Source organism: Cryptosporidium sp. chipmunk genotype I, assembly GCF_004936735.1.
Source record: "Cryptosporidium sp. chipmunk genotype I strain 37763 chromosome Unknown contig_5, whole genome shotgun sequence".
In the NCBI taxonomy this organism is placed as follows: domain Eukaryota; phylum Apicomplexa; class Conoidasida; order Eucoccidiorida; family Cryptosporidiidae; genus Cryptosporidium; species Cryptosporidium sp. chipmunk genotype I.
The window spans coordinates 132,361-157,639 of record NW_027125619.1 but is presented as its reverse complement, the minus strand read 5'-3'; the positions used below and the strand labels follow the sequence as shown (position 1 = coordinate 157,639).

Genomic DNA, 25,279 nt, shown 5'->3' with positions numbered 1-25,279 from the left:
TGGCGCCTAATTGAAAATATTGCTATAAATAAAAAATGGGATATAAAATATTAGGAGAAATAAAGATTAATTAAACAAGGCAAATTTAAATAAAAATAAGTTTTATTAAACATAACTAAAATTAATAAAAAAAATTATGTGAGATAATAAAATATTGCGTACATTTTACCGGGGAATTGATTAAAGTTCAATAAATAAAAGTATATATATATTTCTAATTTCAAAGTTATTGATTGATTATTAAAAGAAGAAAAAAAGGTAAGAGGGAATATTAATATTGGTGGGAACAATTTAATTTAAAGAACAAGTTTAAGAATTTTTTTTGTTCTGAATAAAAGAAAAAAAGGAAATACCACAAAAAAATTTGGAGTCCTAAAAAAATATAATAATTATAAATTTAGGATAATAAATAGAGCACTTGAAGAAGTTTTAAGAGCCTTTTCACAGTGATAGTAATTACACAAAGATGGTAACTTCAAGCCAGGCTTGCGAGGCAAATGTAGCAGCAGTTACACGAAACTATAATATTGCTCCTAGAATGGAGTATAGAACAGTTTCAGGAGTTCAAGGTCCATTGGTTATTTTAGATAACGTAAAGTTTCCAAAATACAATGAAATAGTAAGAATTACTTTAGGAGATGGTTCAGTTAGAGAGGGACAAGTTTTAGAAGTTAAAGGAAGCAGAGCTGTTGTGCAAGTATTTGAGGGTACTACAGGTATTGATAATCAATCATGTAGAGTTGAATTTAGTGGAGATGTATTGTGTATGCCTATAACCGAGGATATGTTAGGTAGAACATTTAATGGAAGTGGCAAACCAATTGATAATGGCCCTCCAATTTTTGCTGAGGATTATATTGATATCAATGGTAGTCCAATTAATCCATATTGTAGAGTTCATCCGAGAGAAATGATTCAGACAGGAATTTCAGCAATTGATGTAATGAATTCCGTCGTTAGAGGCCAAAAGATTCCATTATTCTCAGCTGCAGGACTTCCACATAATGATATTGGTGCTCAGATTTGTCGTCAAGCTTCTCTAGTATCTGGGAAAGATGTTATGGATCATTCTGATGATAACTTTGCTGTAGTATTTGCTGCTATGGGAGTTAATATGGAGACTGCAAGATTCTTTAGACGTGATTTTGAGGAAAATGGTTCTATGGAGAGAGTGTGTCTCTTTTTAAATTTGGCAAATGATCCAACAATTGAAAGGATTTTAACTCCAAGATTGGCTCTGACAACAGCAGAATACTTGGCTTATGAGAAAGATTTGCATGTATTTGTTGTTATGACAGATATGAGCTCCTATGCAGATGCTCTTAGAGAGGTCTCAGCAGCAAGAGAGGAGGTTCCAGGTAGAAGAGGTTATCCTGGTTATATGTATACAGATCTTTCAACCATTTATGAGAGAGCTGGAAGAATTGAGGGTAGAAATGGTTCAATTACTCAATTCCCAATTTTGACAATGCCAAATGATGATATTACCCATCCAATTCCAGATCTTACTGGTTACATTACAGAAGGGCAGATCTTTGTTGACAGGGCTCTTTATAATAGACAGATTTATCCACCAATTAATGTTTTACCATCATTATCCCGTCTTATGAAGTCTGGTATTGGTACTGGTTTAACTAGAGAGGATCATCCATCAGTTTCTGATCAACTTTATGCCAATTATGCTATTGGTCAGGATACTAGAGCTATGGTAGCAGTTGTAGGAGAAGAAGCTCTTTCATCTGATGATTTATTATATCTTGAGTTCACTAGTAAATTTGAGTCTAAATTTCTTTCTCAAGGCCCATATGAGAAGAGAGATATCTTTGAGAGCTTGGACCTTGCTTGGGAGCTTCTTAGAACATTCCCTGAGGACATGCTTAAGAAGATTAAGCATGATTTACTACAAAAGTATTATCCAAGAGACAGTTATATTCAACATTCCAAATAAGAAAGAGTTTCATAGAAAATAGTAAAAGAAAAAAACTAATGGAGAATGGAAGAAAGTAATGAAACCAATTGGAAGGTGATAATATACGTTGAAAGATTATATAAACCAATAATAGACTCTGGGGTTGATATATCTTCTTTAAAATATTTAACAAATAAACATCGCAATGATATTTCTCTATGTATTTTTTTTTAATAAAAGTAGAAAAAGATATGTAACCTTGATTAATATTATTATCATTATTATTAGTAATAAGTATTTTAATTATTTTATTTAAATCATATTTTGTGCTATTGAACAGTAACGAAATTTGTAAACTTAGACTCCAAAATGAATGGCGTGCATGTGCGCGCTCAAAATGAAAAATAGAGTTATCGGAAAAGTATCTCAATAATCATTATCAGTAATAGTAATTAAAAAAAAATTAAATTGATTTAATTAGTTTAAGAAAACCAGTCGGATTCAAGAAACTGACGGGCAGTCCAACGGGAATTTGGGTTTGGGTCTAAAAGATGCATAATCGTATTCATGCACTGTTTCGATAAAGCGGGATGTCTGGGAAACTCAATCTTACATTTTGTAATGCTGCCAAAAAGCTCTAAAATGCTATTTCCTTGGAAAGGTAATTTGCCATAAAACCAGCACCAAATTGTGATTCCGAGAGCCCACATATCGGCTGGACATCCCAATTGAAGAGTGGGTTGGGTACCTTCCGGTTCATTAACTTCAAAGGATTCATCTTTTTCACCAACAACCTTATCAAAGTTGTTGCTTATATTACAGTGCTCAGGTGGGAAAAATGCATATGTTCCTTCGGTGCCCTGAACGTATTTACCTTGACTTAAAAATTCTGCCGAATTAAAGTCATTTAAAAATGCATCTCCAGTATGCGTAAGCATGATGTTGTCTGGTTTTACATCTCTGTGAGCAATCCCAAGCTCATGAAGCCTAGAGAGAGCTACTCCAATACAGTAAGCCATTCTCCTTATACTCTCCTCCGCCCTATCTAATGCAGGCCCCGGCGTATAAACCAAAAGATTCTTTTCAAATTCACAGCCCGTGCGCGCGCAACGCACACCTGAGTCGGGCGCCATTGTGGGTCCATTTGGAAAAAAGTCGAAGATGAGATACAATTTTCCAGAGGATAGGGTGGAAGGAGAGGATTCAAGAACCTTGTGCAATTTAGCAATATAGTAGCAGGTAGGGTTGGTTTTTGCGAGAAATTGTAAAATCTTAATCTCGTTAATTACGCGATGCATTTGAGTCTTGATTTTCCCGTCTGCAGAATAGACAATGTTTCTCCGTATGAGCTGGGGTTTTGAATAGATTTTAATTGCAAAGAGATGTTGAGCCAGATTACTGTTTAATTCCGGAAATTCCTGGGAATTTGGGTTTTCAATTCGTTTCCAAAGCTTAATTTTTGGACAAAGTTGTGAGTTCAGTTGGATCTGAAGATCTACAAATTCTTTGTTAATCAAATAACTCTTCTTTTCTGAAAAGTAAAAGTTTATTTTGCTTTCATTTTCAAGATATTCTCTCACACTTTTTCTCACTGCCTCACATTTTTCGTCTTCTCCTGTCGATTTCTTAATAGTCTGTGTATCTATTTCTGAATACACTGAGTAATCTCCTCCTTTTGTAAGCATTCTTGAATTAAAACCCTAGTTAGCACCTATATCTGTTGCACTTAATTTATTATTTGCTTTTTGGGCTTAGGGATTTCCTATTAAATCCCCCGAATGCTATTTCTTGCTAATTTTTTCTTTCCTCAAATTTTGTTCTCGTCCTTACAAATCTTAAGTTATGATGTAATTAATACAAATCACTCTACTATTCACTCTATAATATTACATTCCAAGTAACAGATTCAACCTCACATGAGTATAACCTGCTTTCCACACTTATATTTCTTAAAGTTCTCTCACTCCATTTCAGCACTTTTTTCTCTGTTCAAGTATATTCACATCATCTTCTTTCTTTTCCAAAAATGACTTTCCCCTCCAAAAAAACCCAAATGAAAACCATCAGGCGCCACTACTTAGGCGGGTACCTTAATGGTTAATTTTGACGGTATATATAGAGTTGATTAATATTTTTAAGGTAGGGAGGAGATTATAAAGATTTGTGCAGAGTAGATTTTATTAAAGGAAAGAAGAATTAGATATATTGAAAAGCATAGTCTTAAAGTTGATTACAGATGGGTGAAGCAAAGAATATGGATATGGATATGGTGGAGGAGGAGAGACGAACTGAAGGACCATTTAAGCCTTTAACTGGCACAGAAGTTAACAGAAGTAATGAAATTAGAAGAGTAATGGTTCCTGAGAATAGAATGACTCCTTTAAAGAACCAGTGGATTAATATTGTTACTCCTTTAGTAGAACATATGGGATTACATGTGAGGATGAATATTAAGAGAAGGTGCGTAGAGCTCAAGTATGGACCAGATTGTACTGATATTGGGTCTCTTCAAAAAGGAGTTGACTTTATTAAAGCTTTTCTACTTGGGTTTGAGCTTCAAGATGCCATTGCTCTTTTGAGATTGGATGATCTTTATATAGAAAGCTTTGAAATTAAGGATGTAAAGAGATTGAATGGAGCACATTTATCACGTTGTATTGGCAGAATTTCTGGTAAAGACGGTAAAACCAAGTATGCTATAGAGAATTCGACTAGAACTAGAATAGTGTTGGCTGGCCAGAAACTCCATTTGATGGGAGCTTTTCATAACATTAAGTTGGCAAGAGATGCTCTATGTAGCCTAATACTAGGAACCCCTCCTGGAAAAGTCTACAACCACCTTAGAATAGTTTCTAAAAGAGTTCAAGAGAAGCTCTAATTATACGCAGGTACCATTAAGAGTAAAGACTATATTTAGATGATATATATAATTTAATCTAATAAGTACTAAAACTTGGCAAATCTTTCTAGTTTCTAATATTCATAGCCAATCTACTTTCATTTTATTTTCCCTCTAGGTATCATACTTCACTCTCCAAGTTTGCAATCTGGTCATAATTGGACTTTCCAATATGTATGGTTGCGTGGATACATACAAGGATGAGTGAAACGGCCAAGGATGTAAACAATAGGGCTCCTGAAAACACCAGAATGACAACAGTGGATGCTCCTGCAATCACATACAGAGCCACTTTCTTGCTAATTACGTTGTCCCCTGGTAATACTACCGTATCTGTTGGCCTAGATGCTACAAAAGCTGAAGAAAAGGTTGAAATTATAATGATGATTAGAGAGATGGGATTCAGAATCAGAGAAAGCATGGTCATACCCAGTATTATCACAATATAGTTAAGTAAGAAGTATCGAAGATTCCTTTCCAGTCTATCTGTGATGTCCTTTGGCTGTGATACTTTTTGGAAAGATGAGAGACAAAAGAAGTCTCCTTCCCAGGATCTTAATTTCCTTCTGGCAATTCCCTGAACTTTCAATCTAAGACTCTCATAAGTTTCCAAGATCTGCTGTACTGTCGGACCATACTCTGAGGACTTTGTGGCAATTGTTCCTGTTTTGCTTCCTGACCGATTAATGCTGTCCATTCTAGTAAAATTTGAACTCATAGAGGACGAACCAGAACCTCCAAGCCCAGTACCAACTCCATTCACAGGAGAGTCCAGAACTGTTGATGACTGTTCTCTGTACATATTCTCCCAATATTCAGATTCAATTATCTCTCGTGACCTCAATAACCTTTAGACAGCTGTTTTCTTCCTAAAACAGGAAAGACTCTGCGCTTCTTTTTTATTGTACAAAATAAGAACGTAAAATGTATATAGTTGCGTATGCAAAGAAATTCTTAATTACGAATTCTCTCTGTTTAACACAAATAATTTCGATTTTTTGCCTTTATCAACGCACTTTAGTTACATATTGCATTGCTTACTCAAAGCCCGGCGCGTCCCCACACAGCGCCACCCAAAATGACAAAAGGCGCATGCAAAGTGAAGGTGGCGATGGCAGATCGTATAATTGGCGGGAAAGTGATTAGGAAAATGAAATGGTAAATATTAAGAATTAAGGCAACTATATGGGCTCTTTTTTGAGCTCTTTGGGGGTTTAGGACTAACAGGAGTTGTTTTTATTGCTAGTAATGGGAGGCCATGGCCAAAGTTGAATGGTATTTTGGTCCAAGAGAGTCCTGACATCTTCGTATTTACATGTATATATCTTTCCTTTTTCAATATTGATAACTCCCTCTGAGTCATTTTGTGAAAAGTGACTTTGATCTTCAAATTGGGTAAAAGATGTGTTTTCGTGAGTCGCAAGTGATTGGAGTTGAACTCTTCCAATTGAGTCTGTGCATTTAAAGCGGACGGATCTGTGCAATGATGGCGCCGGAATTGGGACAGAGGAGTCAGTTGCCAAAGTATTTTTCATCTTGGAAATGGTTTCATCGAGATACTTCCATTGAAGCTTGGAGAGTTTTAATGCAAAAGCAGCTTCTTCGTGGCTGATATTGGATTCGGAGTCGGGGCCACTCTTGGTTCTTGAATTAGCAATAGAGAAATCAGGGAATTCTGAAATCTTCATTATTCTCTGTTTCAGGTACATTTTGAGCATGTTGGTTGATCTATTGATATGGAGGTTGATTAGATCCTGCTCAATTTTATCTTCAATGCCTAGGATCCCTCTATCACCTTCCATAATTCGTTGTTTCTCCTTTTCCTTAAAAATAGAGTAGCTGAGAGTTTGTATTGATGACTCACAATATGTCAATAGCTCTGGGGATACTAGCTCATTAATCCATGACTTGTTATTTTATTTAAGGTTTGGATGTAGGTAATATTTATAGTTAGGTTAATGAGTGGTTGTTGGCGTTTTTGGAAGTATTGTTCTAAATAACAAAACTTACCGTAAGCAAATTCTCTTGAGATTTTTTCAGATTTTTAATGTGAGAATCGTCTGATAAACCAAAGTTCTTTGAACTGTATATATTATCAATATATTCCAGGTCATTCCCATCAATCAAATTAACTCGCAAATTTTCTAAGTTAGAGGTTCAAAAAGAATAAGGAAAAGAGAATAAGTTAGTTATTTGCTCTGGAGTTAGCAGGAGCCAACACACACATTACCTCACATATGCTTAGGTACCGGTATGCCAACCACGCCTTTAACTTACCTTTTTCTACTGAAAGATTGCCCTCCTCAATGTAGTCCATTAGGTTCAGTATCTAGTAAGTATTATCAAACCTCAAACCTGTTACTCTAGACTTTTCTCGTTTTTCCTGCTTTTTATACTTGAATCAAATTCCTAATACTAATTATTTCTTTATATAAAAATAGTTTTGGCGGGAAACCGCCCACAACAAAACAAAAATGAGTGTTACAGCAGACAAGAAAAAGAAAAAGGGAAAATTATAAGTGGAGAATAGAATTTTGTTATATAAGGTACAAAGTTGGCCTATTTTACAGTATTTTCTCAACTTTTCTAATTCCAATTTCCACAGTGAAAACGATAGTTAAATTCCCTAAAAAGCAAAAGCAGTTCAAATTATTATAAGCTTTTTGTAGGTTATCGCGACAAATTCATTTCTGTTGCCAAAAATTATTATTTATTAATATTATGATTTTTATGAATACAAGTTTTGGCGCCAACACACTCATACCAGTAGTGGTAACTGAAGTAAATGTGTTCCCGCCCATTTGTTTTTAATTAAGCAATTAAGAATAGTTTAAAATAAAGGGGAATCAATAAAGGAGGAAGGAAAATAGATTAAGCAGAGAGATTAGAGGTTGTGTGAAGCATTTTTAAATAGTATAGAAATTTTAGGTGTTTCCAGATGGAGTTAGAAAAGGAGGTAAAGAGCCTGGCACGGGCAAAAGTGAATGTTAAGAATGAGTGTGAACGATTTAGATTAAGGGATTACAGCTTTCCATACCAATACTGCCACTTTTGCTTTTCTAGGTTCATGAGTTTACGCCCATTTTTGTTGAAAGCAGTGCAGAAAAAGTGGAGGTGTCATCTTTTAGGAAACAAGGTAAAGAGTGAGGAGGAAATTGTAGGACTGGGTGATCAAGGGAGTAAGTCAGTACCCATTTTGGATGAGCTAAAGGATATGAAAATGGAATCTGAGTGCATTATTATGGGTTTGGTGACTAAGGAAATGAAGAATAGACCCACAATTTTGGATGAATATCTTCAAGATATTGAGGAATCTACAAAGATCAGTCAATTAAGCAATTATACTAGTGATGATGACAAACTTTATATAGAGGATAGCTCGTCAAGGATTCCGTTGATTATAAAAGAAGGAGTGTTTTCGGTAGATAATTTAATTTCTGGTACCTTAGTAGCAGTAAAAGGAGTACAAAATTCAGGGGGCAATTTTCTAGTCTCAGACTTGACCTTTGCCTCTCCTCCTGAAGAGATCATTAAAAAAGAATGTACCCTAGGGAGGCCTTCTCAACCTACATATTTGGGCTTTGTTTCCGGTTTGAATATAGGATCAGACATTGAAAATTCATTATCTTTGCAGTTATTTCGTGATTTCATTCTGGGAGTTTCTTCATATAGTGGCGAACACAGGCTTTTATCCTCCCAAATTGCTTATTTAATTATAGCAGGAAACACTGTCCAACTTCTAGATACTGCAAAAGAGACTAGTACTGGCACTGGAACCAAGTTAGTTGTAGATAATGAATTGCTTTCAAGCAGACTTTGTATGATTGATTCCTTCATTTCTCAGTTGGCTTCCTCAATCTCTCTTGCCATTATGCCTGGAGAGGATGATCCTGTTCCAGTCTCATTGCCTCAGCCTCCTTTTCAGCCTTATATATTCAAGAATTCAAGAAGCTATCAGTCGTTTAGCACTTTCACAAATCCTTGTTTGTTCTCTATAAACAATATAAGAATTACTGGTGTTTCTGGACAGTGTATTTCAAAAATTTCTCTATTTTCTTCATACTCAAAGCCTATTGATTCTCTCAAGTTTTGTGTTGAATCTAGAAATATTGCTCCGACATGTCCTGATGTGGTACCTTCTTACCCATTCTTCGATCGTGATCCTTTTGCTTTAGATTATACCGACGAATCCTTTCCACAAGTCATTTTTGCAGCAAATCAATCAGAATTTGGATCATACAAATTTCCTAACAATGGACCAGTATGCTTCACTATTCCTGAATTCTCCAAAACCCCTACCTTGGTGCTTTTGGATATTAATTCATTTGAATTCAAAACGATCTCTTTCAAATCAAGTCCATCATTATAATTCAAGTCAATTCTAATTCATATATAATTTTCATTTCTCTCCAAAATTTTATTTCTACATTTCATTAATCCTCATTTTCCACTGAAAAATTACATGCATGTATATCACCCTTTTTAGAAAAGGTTTTTGTTTAAAAAAGTCCCCCCCTTTGGGAATAGAACCTCTAATCTTTGTGTTTTATCTAGAATAAGAATGATTAAATCTGGTTTGTACAGTTACAGTGCAAATTGCATCAAGAGGTTGAAAGATGATATTTAATAAAAAATAGAGGTAGTATGAATTAGAAGAGTAAGATTTATATAGTATTTAGTCAATTAGGTTAATGTATAAAAATCTGGAGGAATTAAATATATTGGTTGTATTTCATTTTGGAGGGAAATATATTTATATAAATATATTTTATTTAATAAATTCTCATTAAATTTGGCTTATAATTATTTTACGTGGTAATAATTATTTTTCTTGAAATTAGATAAGTTTAGTCTCAAAAAGGAAATAAGATAAAATAGTGATATTTCAGTAATATAATAGTAACTTTAAGAAATAGGCTATAAAATTGAAGGCTTTGAAATTAAATTTACAAATATTGGGGGAGTTACAAAAATATAATGGGAGCCAAATAAGATGCAAAATGAACAAAGAAAGAAACATATTCAAGAGATAAGACAGAGTCTATTCGTGTCAAATAAATCTCAAAGAGACAGACAAGATAGGTCAATAGGAATATTGTCAAATGAGCTTTATTCATCTTTTGGACGTGTATTGCTGGAGCTTCTTCAGAATGCAGATGATTCAAACTTTAATATGAATAAAATAGGTGAGAGTATCCCTCAGGTTTATATATTGTTAAGATGGGACTGCCTAGTATTTCATATTAATGAAGAAGGAATGACACGTGAAAATATAGAGTCCGTATGTGATATTGGTAATTCATCAAAAAAGAATTCACAATCAAGGTATTTTACTGGAGAAAAAGGCATTGGATATAGGTCAGTATTTAAGATAACTGATAATCCATGTATATTTAGTGGTGGGTACTCTATTAAATTTTCAAGCAAACCGGATGAAGAAATTGAATTGAGTTATATTGTTCCAAAATGGATAGAAGAATCAGATTTTCCAGAATTAGTTAGGGCAATTCATTCAAATATTAGTTTATATGGGTCTCCTTGGAGGATTGACGACACAAGATCTGAATTTGTTGATAAGTTTAACCAAGGATCAAGTAACCTAGGAACATTGCATTATCTTCCATTTGAGAAGAACATGAAACAAAAATTCTCATCAATTTTATCTGCAATCCATGACACCTTTGTGCATGACATTCTTCTCTTTTTGAGGAATATTAAATCGATAGTGGTAGATGTAGAGCCCAGAAAAGACTCAGATTTTTGTTCTCTTGAAAAGAATACAGTTTATCCTCTTTTAAGAAGGAGATTAACTTTAAATGATTTGGTTTCAGTCCCTGATATTTCTCAAAGTCTGGGGGAAGTTTTCAATCTGGATGAGTTCAAAGTTGACATTCTTTCTTCAATTAAAAGTTTCAGATTTGCAAAAATTGAGATAACCCAATTTGATGACGATGATTTAGACTTGAATAAAGGAAAGCTATTAAGGGAGAGCTTAATTTCTTCTAAATACCTCATTGTAGACTGGGAAATACCCATTTTAAAGGATCAAAAGCTTGAGAGCTCCACTCTCAGAGATAGAGCTACGAGGTCTTCAACTGTATGGTCAATTGCTCTTCCTCTATTTCATTCAAATTTGAGGCTTGAAGTAGATAAAGGTGAGCCAGTAATAAGCTCATCGTCATTCTCGTTGGGATCTTCAACTTTTGGAAAGCACAAAAGAGTAGCGGGAAAGTTGTTTTGCACATTCCCTTTGAGCAATAGAATCTATCTTCCGTTTCATGTTAACATTCAGGACTTGATTTTAACAGCAAATAGAGAGGATATTATGGCTGATAATATCTGGAATTCTGCAATTTTGGACGTAATTTTTAAGAAACAAATCCCACACTTTGTTGCTAGCATGATTAATCCGACATTGTCGTCCTCAACAAAATCTTACTTAATTAACCAAAGATATTCCGTATTTATGAGCGATTTACTCACTTCCAAGTCTTTACCGTTACAAACAATGCAAGGATCAAACTTTGATAGTGGCTTGCAACCATTCATTTTAAGGACCTCAGAGCTTGTTAAACTGAGCTGGCTCCCACCAAAACTAGATGATCAGACTCAAAGCCAAAGCTGTTATACATTATCTTCAGTCTGTATTGATGAGTTGGGTAAGAAACCAGTGTTTATGAAAATCGATGGATCGTTTTGTGATCTTGATAAAGTATCTACAAATATTCAATTCAATGACCTTTGCTCAAAAAACAATACTTCCCATGAAGGTTTTTGTGTTTTTTGCAATTTGCATTGGAATTTCCTCTACATGCTAAATGTCCACATGAGACCGGTATTGCACCCCATAATAACAGGCGGGAACATTTGCATGCATTTTCTTTGCTTGAGGCCGTTGCAAATGTTGCAAGTATTGGTAGCACAGATAATATCATCATATAGTGTGAAGAATTTGGATATATTGGAGATTTTTTCAAAATTGGAGCCTTTGGAATTTTTGGAGAGTATTTCTGATGAGGAATTATTAATATTATATAGTTATTTATTTCCTCAGAAATTAGGAGATGTAGAAAATTTGGAAGGATTTGAAAGACTTTTAAGTTTGCCAATTATACCTACTAGGAAGAATGACAGGATTTCGATGGAAAAGTCGAGCATGGTGAGGGTTTACATTTCAGATGAATCGTTTGATAGTTATTTTCAAGAACATGGCTTGCAAAAGTATTCAGAGATAATAGGTAAAGTATGCCCGTTTGAATTTTTTGATGATAGAGTCTATAGGATGGCTCCAACCAGAATAAGGAGCTTGCTTGTCAAAGCTTGCAAGATTGAGAAGATAACTCCATCTATTTTTTTCAAATTAATTGCTGAAAATGTCGATGCATTGTTGGAGAAAGGATGGGAGAATGCAATTAATAGTGATATACAAAAGCTACTGCTCAAGATTACTCCTCTGGCGATAGAAGAGGCGAGTATTGTGGAGAATGACAATCGGTTTCTAATTAAGCTTCCTATAGTAGTTCAGACCTATTCCCCTTCATTTTTAAAGGCTTTGCTATACAATAAGGATCTTCCAAAAAGCTATGCAAGCGAAGAGGAGCTTTTAAACAAAAACAAACTTGCTAGGTGTTCTAATATGATCGCACCCGGTTTCAAGTGTACTAGGTGCAAAAATGAGCAAAAGGAAGTCGAGGTAATGGTGTATCCTACTTCTGTAGCTCTAAGAATGTCTCAGGTAAGCAAGTCATTGACATCTTTGATGCTGCTTCATTCAAGCTGGGAAAGATCTAATAAATTTGGTTCAAAGCAATATTCGAATGTTGATCAGTTTAAAACATTAAACAGTAGTAGAAATAATTTAAAAGACAAAACTTTAATAAACAATTCATACGAATCATTTGAATACAAGGGTTTGACAATTGTTCCTCCTTTATGGCCTCCCTTGGTTGAATGGGTATTTCCAAAGGTCTCTGACAGGTTTCACTTTGTGGAAATCTCTTCTGATTACATTGTTCATGACCCGAGCAATTTAAGTGAAAACGATAAAGGTTTGGCATTCAGGATATTTACAAATAAGTTCATTAATTTGCTTGAACAGTGGTATGTGGGATGTAACTTTGACAGATTGCCTCCAAAAACGGACGCATCTCCACTTAGTTGGATGGTTGATAGAAATACTTATCCAATTAGTTCATCACACTGTTTCTATTGCAAACATTTAATTTATGTAATGAGAGCTGGAGCAGTCATCCAAATAGCTAATGAGTACTCAAGACGTTCATATAGCTCGTCTTTTTTGAATGAAATATTATCAAGTTACCCATGGATACCTGTCTCATTGTATAATGATAAATACTTTAGTTATTACATGAGTCAGATAAATAAAGAACAAATAGAAGATTGCGATATGGCGGATTTTAGTGAAGATTTACTGTTAAGCAGGCCAAGTGACCTGTTTATTCCTAAGATTAATAAGAACTTGGACGGAATTATTAAGCATATCTCTCAAATTGTATTGAATTTGTTACCAGTGACTTTAAGGAATGGGTATAAGAATCCAAAATCACGTGAAAACAATGAAACTTGTTCTGCTCACTATGCATTAAATAGAACAGAGGAGGATATTGGAAATGAGTCAAAGTTAATATCAGAGACGTTGGAAGAAGTTGGTGTCACAACTCAGATTTCTTCCATATCTTTAATTAGAATTTTGCGAGATTATAAGAGGGTGATGAGTTTTAGAGACAAGGAAAAGGCCCAGAAAAGCAGACAAGTCAAGTTCAAGCCTTCGTATGGGCCTGATTTGAACCATATAATAGAATTGGCAGTTTTTGGATTTGGTATAACTAAAGAGAAATTATTTGTTTCAGATTGGTGGCCCTCTTTAATGGATGAATGGTCAAATTTGGATGATAATTCTCTGAACCAAAACCTTCAGAGCCCTTCTGACATCGAAATTATCTCCGATATTTATCATATTTTGGGTCACCAAGCGGATTTTGACATTTCAATGGATATTAAGAAGGTATTTTACAAAGAAAGTTTGCTTTATATTCCTTTAATGAAGAGTACCTTGTATAATTGGGTACCTATTGATTATAATAATATGGTTTGGTCAGACCCTTATGACTTCTTTCATGGAACATTTATAGTCTTGAGTAAGTTTATTAATAAAAGTAAAATCAACAGTTTGAGGCCGTTTTTCTTATCTTTAGTTTCTGAACAACCAATACATCATCATTATGCTTATTTGTGGCTAAGGGAATGCCCAAATTTACTTAAAGATGAGTCTAAAGAGGGAAAAATTAAATTTGAATCTTTCATTAATATATCAATTAATAAATTTTTGGCAGTTTTTCAGAAGATGGGCCAATCTAAAAAGAATTCATGGTGGATTGAGTTTCTGAAAAGTGCGAAGATACCAATTAAGGGAATGTACAAGTTTATGAAACGTGAATATTGCTGTGTAGAAAATTTGCCGATTGGAAGCTTAAGATGTGATAGTTTTCAGATTCCACTAGCAATTTCGTCGTCTCCGAGTTCTCAGTTTTTCTATAAAGATATTTTAAAACTAAAAACACTCTCAGAATGTTACAGAATAACTTACAAGGTCAACTGTAGCCGCAATTTAAGAGATCATTTAAGATTTGCAAATAAAGGAATAAATAAAATGTGGTTAACTTTAGAGTTTTGGGGAATCTTAATACTTTTATTTAAGCACAAATCCTTGGATATTTATTTGTCAATCATGAGGATACTAGAAGAGAAGAAGACTTCTGACGGTGAGCAACGTTTATCAAGCAAAAATTCAAACCATTCAGTTACTGATTGTGAATTTTGCGTATCGGAGAGTGAGATTTTTGATCAGATTTCAAATTCTTATGAATTCGAACCACTTTCAGTCTCCGAGAGATTTTCAAATATGAGTGAAGGAATAGCTTACACTATAGCTAATTGGCTTATTTCATTTGTAAATACTTATGAAGTTGAGGTTGACGATATTGAGCTCAAATTTGTTCTTAATATTAACAATCAAAATTTACCAAAAACCAGTAGAAAGAAGATTGGCGTATTATATAGACAGGTCCCCAATAAAAATTCAGCTTCTATATTGTTTGTGAATAAAAGTGTGGACAAAACTAACCAGCTTAAAGATTTATATGCTTTGTTATTAGATCCATTAAAGGGTTTGACGGGTTTAAATAGTATAATCAATATTGACTTGTATGAGCTTTTGATTCTTTCTAGTTCACAAAGACTTTTACTGCTTTCAAAGCATGTTCCAGTTTCGGATGATCTAAGCGGCAAAGGAGAGTGTTTCACAATGGAGAGTGTGGTTAAAGAAGGTTTTGAGCTGCTGAAAAAGTGTTCCAGAAGCGAATGCTTGTTAGGAAAAGGCACAGATATTGGCGATAAATCATTATATATTGAAAAAAATGATTTGTTGAGTGAATTGTCAATTAAAAGAGTCAATAATAAAGTTGATGTTGATTATTTAGGTAATAAAGTTAAAAGTGATAATACTCGAGATTACAGAGAAATGAGCAAAAATTCAGATGAATCAGAGAGTAATTTGGACTCAGTTATTAAGGAATATATAAGAAGAAATCCTCTTTCTTTGGGAAATACAACGGATGATAGGCTAACTATAGAAGAAATCACAAAAATGGTAGGGTTTTGGGGTGAGAAAGTTTCATTTGAAGCCATAATACCAAATGCAATATCACGTAAGCTGAGTTTGAAGTCCGTTGACCATAGTTTAATTGAAGACTACTTATCTCGAAAGTTTGTAAGTAATTATATTCAGAGCGAAGTAATAGATTTAGAAGACTTTAAGGATTGGACAGGAATTGAGGATATGAAAATTGAGGATAATAGTACATTACAAGACCAACAAAAGAACTCGTTTATAAAATGCAAGGTCAAGTGCTTTAAAGAGTCAGATACAACAACTATTAAATTGATTTGGCTAAATTCTCTTAATGAGAGTTTTTTTCCTTGCGACTTTATTCTATTAAGAGAGTACTATTCTGGAGAAGATTTTTTACTTCCACAGAATCAAAAACAGCAAGTATTGGCTCTAATAGAAGTAAAAACCACTAAGCTACCAATTTGGCAGTTCAATATTTCAGGAAATGAGCTTTTATCTGCTAAAAAGGTCGGGGACAAATTCAAACTATTACTAATTAAGGATGCAGGCTCAAGTGAGTCACAATGGACCTTAATTGATAATGTTGAAAAGTTTATTCAAGAAAGGTGTATGTTAGTTAATGGAGTGTTTCAAGCAAATTTTGGTGATTTCTGTGATTTAAATTCAATTACTTCAGGTGTATTGGAAAATATGTATAAAATTGATACCCATTTTCCCGCTTAGGCGGGAAAGTTCCACACAGAGTGAGCATATTAAAATAATATAAAAAACGGGCAATAAAAAAAACGTATAAATCAATAAATTTGAATGGAATTGAGATTTGGAGGTTAAACATCACATATATAGTTTTTTATATAAATAAGAGGGCAGATACTGAGGTATAAGGAGGGAGGAGAGTAGAGCTAGGAATTATTTTGGCTTGGCTATAATTGATTTGGCATAATTTTAGTAAAAATAATTTAGGGAAATTGAAGGAATTGATATTTTGGAAATCTTGAGAATTCAATTTTTTAAAAAATAGATATTGAGTTTATATTGAGAGAGATTATAAAAGTTTTAGAAGAAATACGGGAGTTTTCAGGAATAATACATTTCTGAGAAAAGACAGCAAAAAAGAGCAAATGAATTGGGTGATTCAGGACTGGCCTATGAAAAAATTCTAGGTAATATTGTTAATAAGGTAAATTTAGTCTATAAGGTACTAATCATTTCAAAGTTTAATCCCTTATTTTTGGATTTATGGAGGAACTAAAGCTAAATAATGCAAACACTAGTAATTATTGTGAAGAGGAGGAGATCGACTTGTGTGTTAATGATGAACTGAGATTATTTGATAGACGTAATTATTTGGAAAAGTATGAGAGCTGTGATGATTCTATGTTTTCAACTTCTACATCATTTCCTTCTTGTGATGGGAGCTCAAAGTCTAGCAGAAATTTCAATAGTATAGACAATTTGTGTATGTTAATGGGTAATGGAGGTAATGCTATGATTAAGCCAGGATTAGTGGTAGGACAAGGAGATGAGTGCCAGAAAATGACTAATCTAGAAAATTTTAATATGGAAAATATTATAAGTTCAAAAAGGAGATTAATACATTTGAGGTATGAATGGTTCATTAGTAAGTTAATGGATCTAACAATGATGAAGAAGTTACTCCCCAGTATGTCAAAGGACGAGTATAAAAAATTCTTTTTGGCTTATTTATCATATTTAGTTTTGTATTCAACAAGGAAACCGTTTTCGGTTGTAAAGTTACAGATTCAAGAAGATTTATCACTTTCTACATCTGTTTTGGGATGGATAGATACAACATTTTTGGGTTCTTATGCATTTGGCCAATTGATAATTCCGACGATGTTTGAAACCTTTAAGGTTAATGAGTACATTTGTATATCATTTATTTGCTCAGCTATTACATCAGTAATATTTGGGATTTCAAATAGTCCAACTTCTCTTTTGCTATCTTGGTTTTTCAATGGTCTATTTCATGCGGGTGTATATCCAATGCTGGTTAAATATTTAATAACTTGTTTTGGAGTGAGTGAAAGAGGAAGAATTTTGGGAGTTTGGACTACAAGTCAGCAAGTTGGAGCAATGGTTTCTACAGCATTTTCAGCCTCAATTTGTTTAAAGCTAGGATGGAGGTCTGTTTTTTTTATTCCTTCAATTTTTGTCTTTCTTTTTGGCTTAATAATATTAAAACATTTAAAGAAACCGAGAAATTTGTATATTTACGATAATGTAGGAAACAACGAATTAAGCGAGAATAATATGGTTTTAGTAATGGTGGAGGACTCTAGTAACATTAAGGCGGTTGAGAATGAGATAAAGATCAATGGAGAAGAAGAATTGGAAACTATTGAAATAGAAAGGTCAGTTAAAGCAGATATAATTGATAAAGGAGAAGAATATGGCGAGGAATTGGGAAATACGGAGGGAGGAACAGATGAAGGTAATGTGGAGAATGAAATTACTAAATACAGTAACTTATTAGACTCAGGGAGTAATTCTTTGTTGGTTTCACCATCTCAGATGATAAACGGAGAAGAAGAAGCTTCTTTGAGTGGATTGGACGATTTAGGATTTGAGAACTGCCAAATACAAGACATGTCTGCAAATTCAAGTTCAAATGGAGGAAGCAGTAGCCAATTATTGCTACAAAAAAATCTTTCAGAGAAGGAGAACGACTCAAGGACTAAGTTACATATAGAAGACGGAGATAAATGTACAAATGATGGCTTTGGTACATCATTAAGCATAGAAAAGTCAGAGTTTAGCGATCATATAAGCTATATTGCAGAGCTTTCTCCAACAAAGAAAAATAGAAGGCAGTTGAGCAATAGGGATATAACAAGTGGTAGTAGTGGGGATTGTACTCAGGCTTCAAATCTAAAAGAAAATAATATGGAAAACAATATTTACTCTTCATTTGATATCCAAAATATTGATGATGTTGGTTTTGCAGAGAAATTAATAATATTATTAAAGATACCAAATATATTAAATATAGCAATAAGTTACTATTTCATAAAATTGATTAGGTATTCAATGCTATTTTGGTTACCTTATTATTTAATACGTGAATTGAATTATGGTCCATCGGTTGCGGGATACTCATCAATGCTATTTGATATTGGTGGTATTGCAGGTGCAATTTCTGCGGGTGCAATAGCTGATACATATTTTGGGGGGAAAAGGATTTTGGTTGCATGCTATATGACAACATTTGTTTCCTTGAGTATATTATATTTTATGATAATCACAAAAATGGGATTAAATTTGTTAATTTTATTTGGTATTGCTTTTATGGGATTCTGTGTTTCTGGCCCTGATAGTATTTTGGGTTCAACTGCAGCTCAGGATGTTTTTGATAAATCTGGTATTACAACAAAATCGGTTGATTCTATGGCAACAGGTATTGTTAATGGGTTGGGAGCATTTGGTGCTGTCACTCAAGGCACTCTCACGGCCTATATTAGCGAATATTATGGTTGGAGTGCTCTTTTCCTTTGTTTATTAGTCTTTTCAACTTTTTCATTTCTAATTTTAATTCCTGCATCATATACTAAAAAGCAGAAGTTACTAGTATAACTAACTTATATATTATATCTTAAGCTTAATAACTATCTTTTCCTTTGCTGCTTTCTTTATTATCTTTTTAATGTACTTACTTTCTTTTTTCCTTCTTTAACATTCACATACGTGTCCATTTTTTTTAATACGTTTAATTTTTAGTAATTTGTCCACATGCATGCATATTTGACAGTTCTTTGCAAGTGCTTACCGGTATAAAGGAGTTGGCGCCTTTAAATTGGGAACTGAAGTGTGAATTAGAATTAAAAAGAAAGAGGTTAGGTAAAAAAATAAAAAGTTTTATATAATGGAGAGTAGTTTAATTTGCAGTATTAATTGTGATGGGGAGATGAACGTCATAGATGAGAGTTTATACACAAAATTGGTAAGTTACTATTTGGGGAAGGGCGAGGAGGGAAAGCTTATGAATCATGCTAGTTGAGGGAAATTAAAGAGGGAATAACGGAGGGAGATTGGGTAAATAGTAGGGAGAAAAATGTGTTGATTCGCTTTTCTTATTCCGAGCTATATAGTTGTTTGGAAGGGGCTAGCGAATATTTTTACGTTTTTTTTTCTATTATCTAATTCTGACATAGGAATGTGGTCGGAGAAAAGTACGAGGAACAAGGAGAGTTGGCTGGATGTAGTAAGAGAGAATGTGCGCAGCTCATGATTGCTAAAAAGTAAAATCTAAGCTGGGAACTCCTCTAAAAGTTCTGAGTTTTGCCCCATAATCCAAGAAATGAAATTATTAAACTTAAATTTAATAATGATTTTAGAAATTATATTGCCCTGATATTCCAAGTTTAACATTGGGAATTTTGGGCGCCATGAAACAAGCAAAAGAAAAAATGGAACAGGATGAGTCATTGAAAAGAATGATAATAAATTTATCATCAATATCGTTATCAGTAATAGTAAAAGATTCTTTGATTTATATTTATTTAATTTGAAGTCGTTGACTTATTATGTGAAACTTAAAGACAAGTTATTCCAAAATAATTAAGGATGAAGGAAAATATATTTCAATATCCATTGAGATCTTCTAGGGTTGTTTGGCGTCACAAGGCACCAAATATAACAACTTTATTGACCAATACAATATTGCCAAAAGAAAGAAGTTATTCGTCATCACACTTATGTTATAATATTTATTCAACAAGGATGATAGATAATGAGATTGAATCATGTGTGAAGAGTTGTATTGGAGTGGACATAGGAGTAGAATCTGGTCCTATCTTAGTTCAAAGATATGGTACAAAAGACAATGGATTGGAAGTACTAGTTTTGGATAAATTTAAGGATTCAGATGATTTTTACTTCAAAAGATTAATGCTGTTACCAAGTATATCACAGGGCTCAATAAAGGATATTAAGTTGCAAGCCAGCAGTGATTTCTATTATGACAGATCAAATGGTATTAATATATTTGTGAGGTCTTCAGATGAACTGGTGGTAATAAATTTGAGAGCAAGTGAACAAGAACAGGGACTGGAGTATAGGATTTTATTAAAAAGCAAAATAAGTGATTTAATTCATAGATTTAGAGAAATGGAAGGTATTGAAAATTTAGTAAATAACAAGCGTGATTCTGGAGTTACAATATATTCAATGATTTCAAGTTTATATGACTTTTTAGAATTAACATTATTATTATCAAATCGAGTAATAATGAGAATATCATTTAGAGATGGTGGAATACAGAAGATCATGGAATTGGATTTGAATACAGTTTATGAATTTGAAAATGAGGTACTGCAGTGCATAGTATATGGAAGTAATCCAAGTTCTTATTTGTTAGGTGGGAAAGGATTGTATATATTAAGGAAGGATAGTAAAAATAACAACTATCAAGTAAGAATGTTATTTCCATGTAAGGATAATAATGTAAAAAATTTGGAGGAAAATGAATTTGAGGAGAATACATTAAGGAACTTGGTTTCATACAAGGATAGATTAATGAAGTTACAGATATTAAGAAAAAAGAATATATCATATTCTAATATTACAGGGATATCAGTACATCCAGTATATTCCAATGTGGTAGCACTTATAGATTCAAGATCAAGTAAAGTTGTTGTGATCGATTTATACCAGAATTCAAGAATACCATTGGGAGAATTTACTATACCATTTACAGAGAGTTTGGGTAACCATACAACCAGATTTAGGTATATAGAGTGGGTAAGTCCAGAGATTATGAAGATTGAACGAGGAAAAAACGCATGTAAATGTGGCTTAATGCTATATTGTTCAAGTTATCCCAGGGTAATATATTCTCTAATAGTATTAGAGTATGATGATATGGATTCAAATCAATATTATAAGATGAGTTTAAAAGGAGTTAAAGAGTTATCCATGGGCACATGGGATCTTGACCAGGATAGAAATTACTATAGTCCAAAAAGAACACAGTTATTAGAATCAAATGTTGATTTGTTAGACATGATTTTGGAAAATTATTCAATAGATGATAACATTTTGTCTCAAATATTTCATGGATTGTCAGGTTTGACAGTATTTTTATTGAAGAAAAAACATTTGGGAGGATACTTGGTAATTCCGCCTTGTACTTCTCGTCATAATATATTATCATATGATTCAAAAACTATTAAGGAAAGTTTGAAAGAAAATGAGGAAGAAATAAATGAAAGTTTAATATTTTTATCTTTGAGTACATGTGGAAGATTATCATGTACTAACGTATATTTAGCTAAAGAAGAATGCATGTATAATGGAAGAGGAGGAGGAGCAAGGGAAGCGGATGAAAGGGTGGAGAGGATCAGAAGGTTATTGTATGATCAGGCATTTGAGAATGAGTTGAACAGGGTTTGTTTGACCAAGCAAATGAAGGAGTCTTTGGGGGAGTTTTATCAGTTCATTTTAAGGAGAGAAAATGGCTTAGGGTCTGGATTAAGTAAAGTAGTCAGGTTACCACAGATTATGGAACCAAAGGTTGAAGATAGAACGGGTAGAGTTGAAAGTAAAGTAAAGTTTATTGTCTCAGACAACTTCCAAGATTTTCATGAGGAAAGAGGAGATGGGGATGTCACTATTGAAATAAGAAGAGGAAGAGAGAGAAAAGGAGGAGGAGAAGAAGGGGATAAACTTGAGGCTAGAGGAGAGAAAGCGGGTGAAGAGGATTGGGAAAACAGCGAGCTGGAGGTGGTTAATGAGCAGCTAACCAAGAGACAATATTATAATTCTAGGGTATATAACGGGCAGGAGTTGATAGATTGGTTATTGGAGGGTGGTGATGATTGGGAAAAAGACAAATGCGATCAAGGGGGCGATAAGTGTGAGGATTCAGAGGAAATAAGTTGCGAAGAGGAGTTAATTAATGATATAGATACTTCAATATTGAGCGAAATGAATATAAGTCCAGAGATATTTTTGGATTCATCACAGGTTTCAGATACTCCAGAGTTGGCTGTTAATGGTGAGGAAGTGGGAGTAAGGGGAAAGAACATTTTGAGAGGTTTTAACAATAGAAAGAAGGGTAATAATTTGGGGAGAAAATTTGGGGTATATTCGGATGATGGGGATTGGAGTATGAAGGAGATTATGGATTCAACAAAGGTTGGACTACCATTAGCAATAACAAATGGATTTGATTATCATAAGGAATTTAAAAAGGTACCGGGAATATTATGGTCAGAAGAATCTATGGTATTTAAAGCTTTGAATGGAGAATGCGTTCATATTCCATCTTTAGAGACTCAACCATTTCCGTTATGTTCTTGTAGGTATTTTGAAGAGAATGATAATATGGATGAGAATATGATGGGAGATTATCGTCACCATCTTCTTCATATTGAGGAGGAGGAAAGTATGGAAAGGATTATAAGCAAGAGCAGGCCTGTTTTTGATATAATAGGAGCAAAAGATTACGATTTTAATAGTACATTAGAGGAGTATTTATCCTTTGTGAACGAAGATAGTGAGGATACTTTACAGAACGGTGGTGATGATATTAATTCCAATAAGGAGAAAGAATTACTAGGAGAGAATTTGGAAGAATTAAATGGAGAAAAGGAGGAGAAAGGGGTGTATATATTGAATGATACATTAAAGTTATTATCGGATGGTATAAACGGATTGGCTTTAACTCCAGTGTCTGATAAGATAGCTGAGAATTACTTAAAGTATAATAAGTATTTGGGAGGTAAAATCAATGACAAGAGGATATTGAAGAAGAAGTGGAAGATTTCTCAATCATGCTCTAGAATGAGACAGCCTGGGTGTTTGTTGAAGTATTTGATAATTAATGAATTGGAGGTTAAAAAAGCATTTCGTCAAGAGGAAATTTTGAGAAAGAGGGAAGGAGAGGAGGCTATGGAAAATGAAAGAGTTGATAATATGACAAATTTGGACGAGGAAGAATTAGAGAAGAGGCTGGAGGTTGAGATGGAAGACTTGGAGGACGATTTTGATGAGAGCCTGCGGGATGAATTGGAAGATAACAGGGAAGGGAGAGAGAGAGGAGGAGGAGAGGAAGAAGGAAGAAGGAGAGGAGTAGGAAAAGGAGGAGGGAAAGGAGAAGGAGAAGAAGAAGAAGAAGAAGAAGAAGAAGAAGAAGAAGAAGAAGAAGAAGAAAGCTTTGGAGACGATGAGGGTGAGTATGAAAGTATATCAGACTTAAAAAAAAACATCTTACCTAATAGGGGAGTATATATCAATGAGAAGTTAATAAGCACATTAAAGGTAATTTGGGATGAGTCATGCGATTTCTATGGACTAAATAAAATTGGACATGAACATGGAGAAAAGGAAGCGACAATAGATTTACTTAGGGATGATTTATCTCAGTGGCACAACTATCCATATATATCTTTTGAGAGCGTTGATACCAATATTGAAGAGAAAGAGCAGCTCAAATTATCGTTAATGAGCTATGTCGATACTCAGTTGAGTAACGTGTAAGCTTGTTGTCCTCGTCTTCGTCCACATTGTCTTCGCCCCCATTGTCTTCGTCCTCATCTTCTTCGCACTCATCATCTTCGTCATAGGACGAGGAAAAAAGAGAATCGTAGTCCCTGGACTCTCTCTGTTGCTGTTTGTTCATGTACTTGTCAATAAAGTTTTGTTCAGCATTAACTATTGATTGGCAGTTTACTCCTTTGGATTTATAAAAATCAAGTGCCTCCTTGTTAAGCTCTAGAAAGTGGTGTCCGCCTTTAAAAATTCCAAGAAGTTTCTCAGCTTGTTTAGGGAATCCAAAAAAGAACAGACAAGCTGAGATAGCTTCCGCACAAGAAAGCTCATAGGGTCTTCCATAGTGGGTTGAGTTGGCAGCTACTAGAAATGGAAGAAGTCTTTCATTCCCATTATGTATTTTATGAAAAGGAACCTGGTCGATTTTGTTCCAAGAGCAGTCAATAACTCCTATCCCCCCTTTCAGTATTAAAGGTAAATCTTCCATTGAAATCTTTTTCTTTGCTCTGGGGCTTAAAATGATTCCTGGCCACTTTCTCGCATAGTTGCTGCTAAATTGGAGCTTTCTTGCATAGTTAAACCTCAACAGTTTCCGTCCACTACATCTAGCCGCGTCACATTGGCAAAAGTCCCAAAGTCCTATTTTTATTGTGGGCTTTTCTTCCTCTTCTCCCCCTTTTTTTCCTTCTCTATTCACTACTTCCACTTCCCTTTCCAATTTTCCCTTCATTCCAGATTCAGCTGTAGTTTCGATTTCTGTAGAATCCGTTTCTGAGATGAATTCGGAAACGAAGTCAGTCTCCACTTGAGATTTGTTAGTTTTTCTAGATTTCATGCTTTTTTTTAAATAAAATGTATAGTTATATTTATGGTTTTACCGTTATTTTGTTAAAAAAAATATATTAAAATAGACGCTTTTCTTCCTTTTTATTCTTTTTTCTTCTCTCTTTTTTCACTTTCTTCCTCTATTGCATTGTTTCTCAAATTCTAAACCAAAAGAAATTTGAAATTTTAATTACTTTAATATTAACATTCAATGTTTGACCGCTCTAATGTTAACGTATTTTTCAAATTAAAAATGCCAAATGTCAAATTGATAATAAATAAAAAATTATTATAATGCTCTACTCAGGAGTGCATATCGTGAGCCGCTATAGCTCAGCTAGGTAGAGCGCATGGCTCTTAACCATGTGGTCCTGGGTTCGATCCCCAGTGGCGGCGCTTTTTTGTTCTCTTTTTGAGGCGGCTCTGCATATTGTAACTTGTATACATATTGCACTAAGTATTAAATCAAGCATCGAGAATGAAA

General features: G+C 34.0%; 10 protein-coding genes across 10 annotated transcripts; 6 read left to right on the top strand and 4 right to left on the bottom strand.

The window, feature by feature from the left end:
• Positions 1–466: 466 nt before the first annotated feature.
• On the top strand, positions 467–1,948 carry ELE39_003231 (vacuolar ATP synthase subunit B; the record flags this gene model as incomplete). The annotated part of the gene is made up of 1 exon (XM_067346573.1): positions 467–1,948. The coding sequence occupies one exon, from the start codon at positions 467–469 to the stop codon at positions 1,946–1,948; it is 1,482 nt and encodes a 493-aa protein (XP_067199811.1).
• A 443-nt stretch (positions 1,949–2,391) lies between these two features.
• On the bottom strand, positions 2,392–3,594 carry ELE39_003230 (kinase domain-containing; the record flags this gene model as incomplete). The annotated part of the gene is made up of 1 exon (XM_067346572.1): positions 2,392–3,594. One exon carries the CDS (start codon positions 3,592–3,594, stop codon positions 2,392–2,394), a length of 1,203 nt encoding a protein of 400 aa, XP_067199810.1.
• A 551-nt stretch (positions 3,595–4,145) lies between these two features.
• On the top strand, positions 4,146–4,787 carry ELE39_003229 (uncharacterized protein; the record flags this gene model as incomplete). Its single annotated transcript, XM_067346571.1, has 1 exon — positions 4,146–4,787. The coding sequence occupies one exon, from the start codon at positions 4,146–4,148 to the stop codon at positions 4,785–4,787; it is 642 nt and encodes a 213-aa protein (XP_067199809.1).
• A 142-nt stretch (positions 4,788–4,929) lies between these two features.
• On the bottom strand, positions 4,930–5,610 carry ELE39_003228 (RAB acceptor; the record flags this gene model as incomplete). Its single annotated transcript, XM_067346570.1, has 1 exon — positions 4,930–5,610. One exon carries the CDS (start codon positions 5,608–5,610, stop codon positions 4,930–4,932), a length of 681 nt encoding a protein of 226 aa, XP_067199808.1.
• A 418-nt stretch (positions 5,611–6,028) lies between these two features.
• On the bottom strand, positions 6,029–7,125 carry ELE39_003227 (DNA replication complex GINS sld5; the record flags this gene model as incomplete). Its single annotated transcript, XM_067346569.1, has 3 exons — positions 6,029–6,715; positions 6,819–6,952; positions 7,086–7,125. 3 exons carry the CDS (start codon positions 7,123–7,125, stop codon positions 6,029–6,031), a joined length of 861 nt encoding a protein of 286 aa, XP_067199807.1.
• Positions 7,126–7,746: 621 nt separating this feature from the next.
• ELE39_003226 (DNA polymerase delta2) lies at positions 7,747–9,177 on the top strand (the record flags this gene model as incomplete). The annotated part of the gene is made up of 1 exon (XM_067346568.1): positions 7,747–9,177. The coding sequence occupies one exon, from the start codon at positions 7,747–7,749 to the stop codon at positions 9,175–9,177; it is 1,431 nt and encodes a 476-aa protein (XP_067199806.1).
• A 624-nt stretch (positions 9,178–9,801) lies between these two features.
• ELE39_003225 (sacsin like HSP90 chaperone domain) lies at positions 9,802–16,182 on the top strand (the record flags this gene model as incomplete). Its single annotated transcript, XM_067346567.1, has 1 exon — positions 9,802–16,182. One exon carries the CDS (start codon positions 9,802–9,804, stop codon positions 16,180–16,182), a length of 6,381 nt encoding a protein of 2,126 aa, XP_067199805.1.
• Positions 16,183–16,698: 516 nt separating this feature from the next.
• ELE39_003224 (sugar phosphate permease with 11 transmembrane domains) lies at positions 16,699–19,053 on the top strand (the record flags this gene model as incomplete). Its single annotated transcript, XM_067346566.1, has 1 exon — positions 16,699–19,053. One exon carries the CDS (start codon positions 16,699–16,701, stop codon positions 19,051–19,053), a length of 2,355 nt encoding a protein of 784 aa, XP_067199804.1.
• Positions 19,054–20,043: 990 nt separating this feature from the next.
• Positions 20,044–23,834, top strand: ELE39_003223 (uncharacterized protein; the record flags this gene model as incomplete). The annotated part of the gene is made up of 2 exons (XM_067346565.1): positions 20,044–23,739; positions 23,829–23,834. The coding sequence occupies 2 exons, from the start codon at positions 20,044–20,046 to the stop codon at positions 23,832–23,834; spliced, it is 3,702 nt and encodes a 1,233-aa protein (XP_067199803.1).
• Positions 23,835–23,908: 74 nt separating this feature from the next.
• ELE39_003221 (uncharacterized protein) lies at positions 23,909–24,805 on the bottom strand (the record flags this gene model as incomplete). The annotated part of the gene is made up of 1 exon (XM_067346563.1): positions 23,909–24,805. One exon carries the CDS (start codon positions 24,803–24,805, stop codon positions 23,909–23,911), a length of 897 nt encoding a protein of 298 aa, XP_067199801.1.
• Between the last annotated feature and the right edge of the window lie 474 nt (positions 24,806–25,279).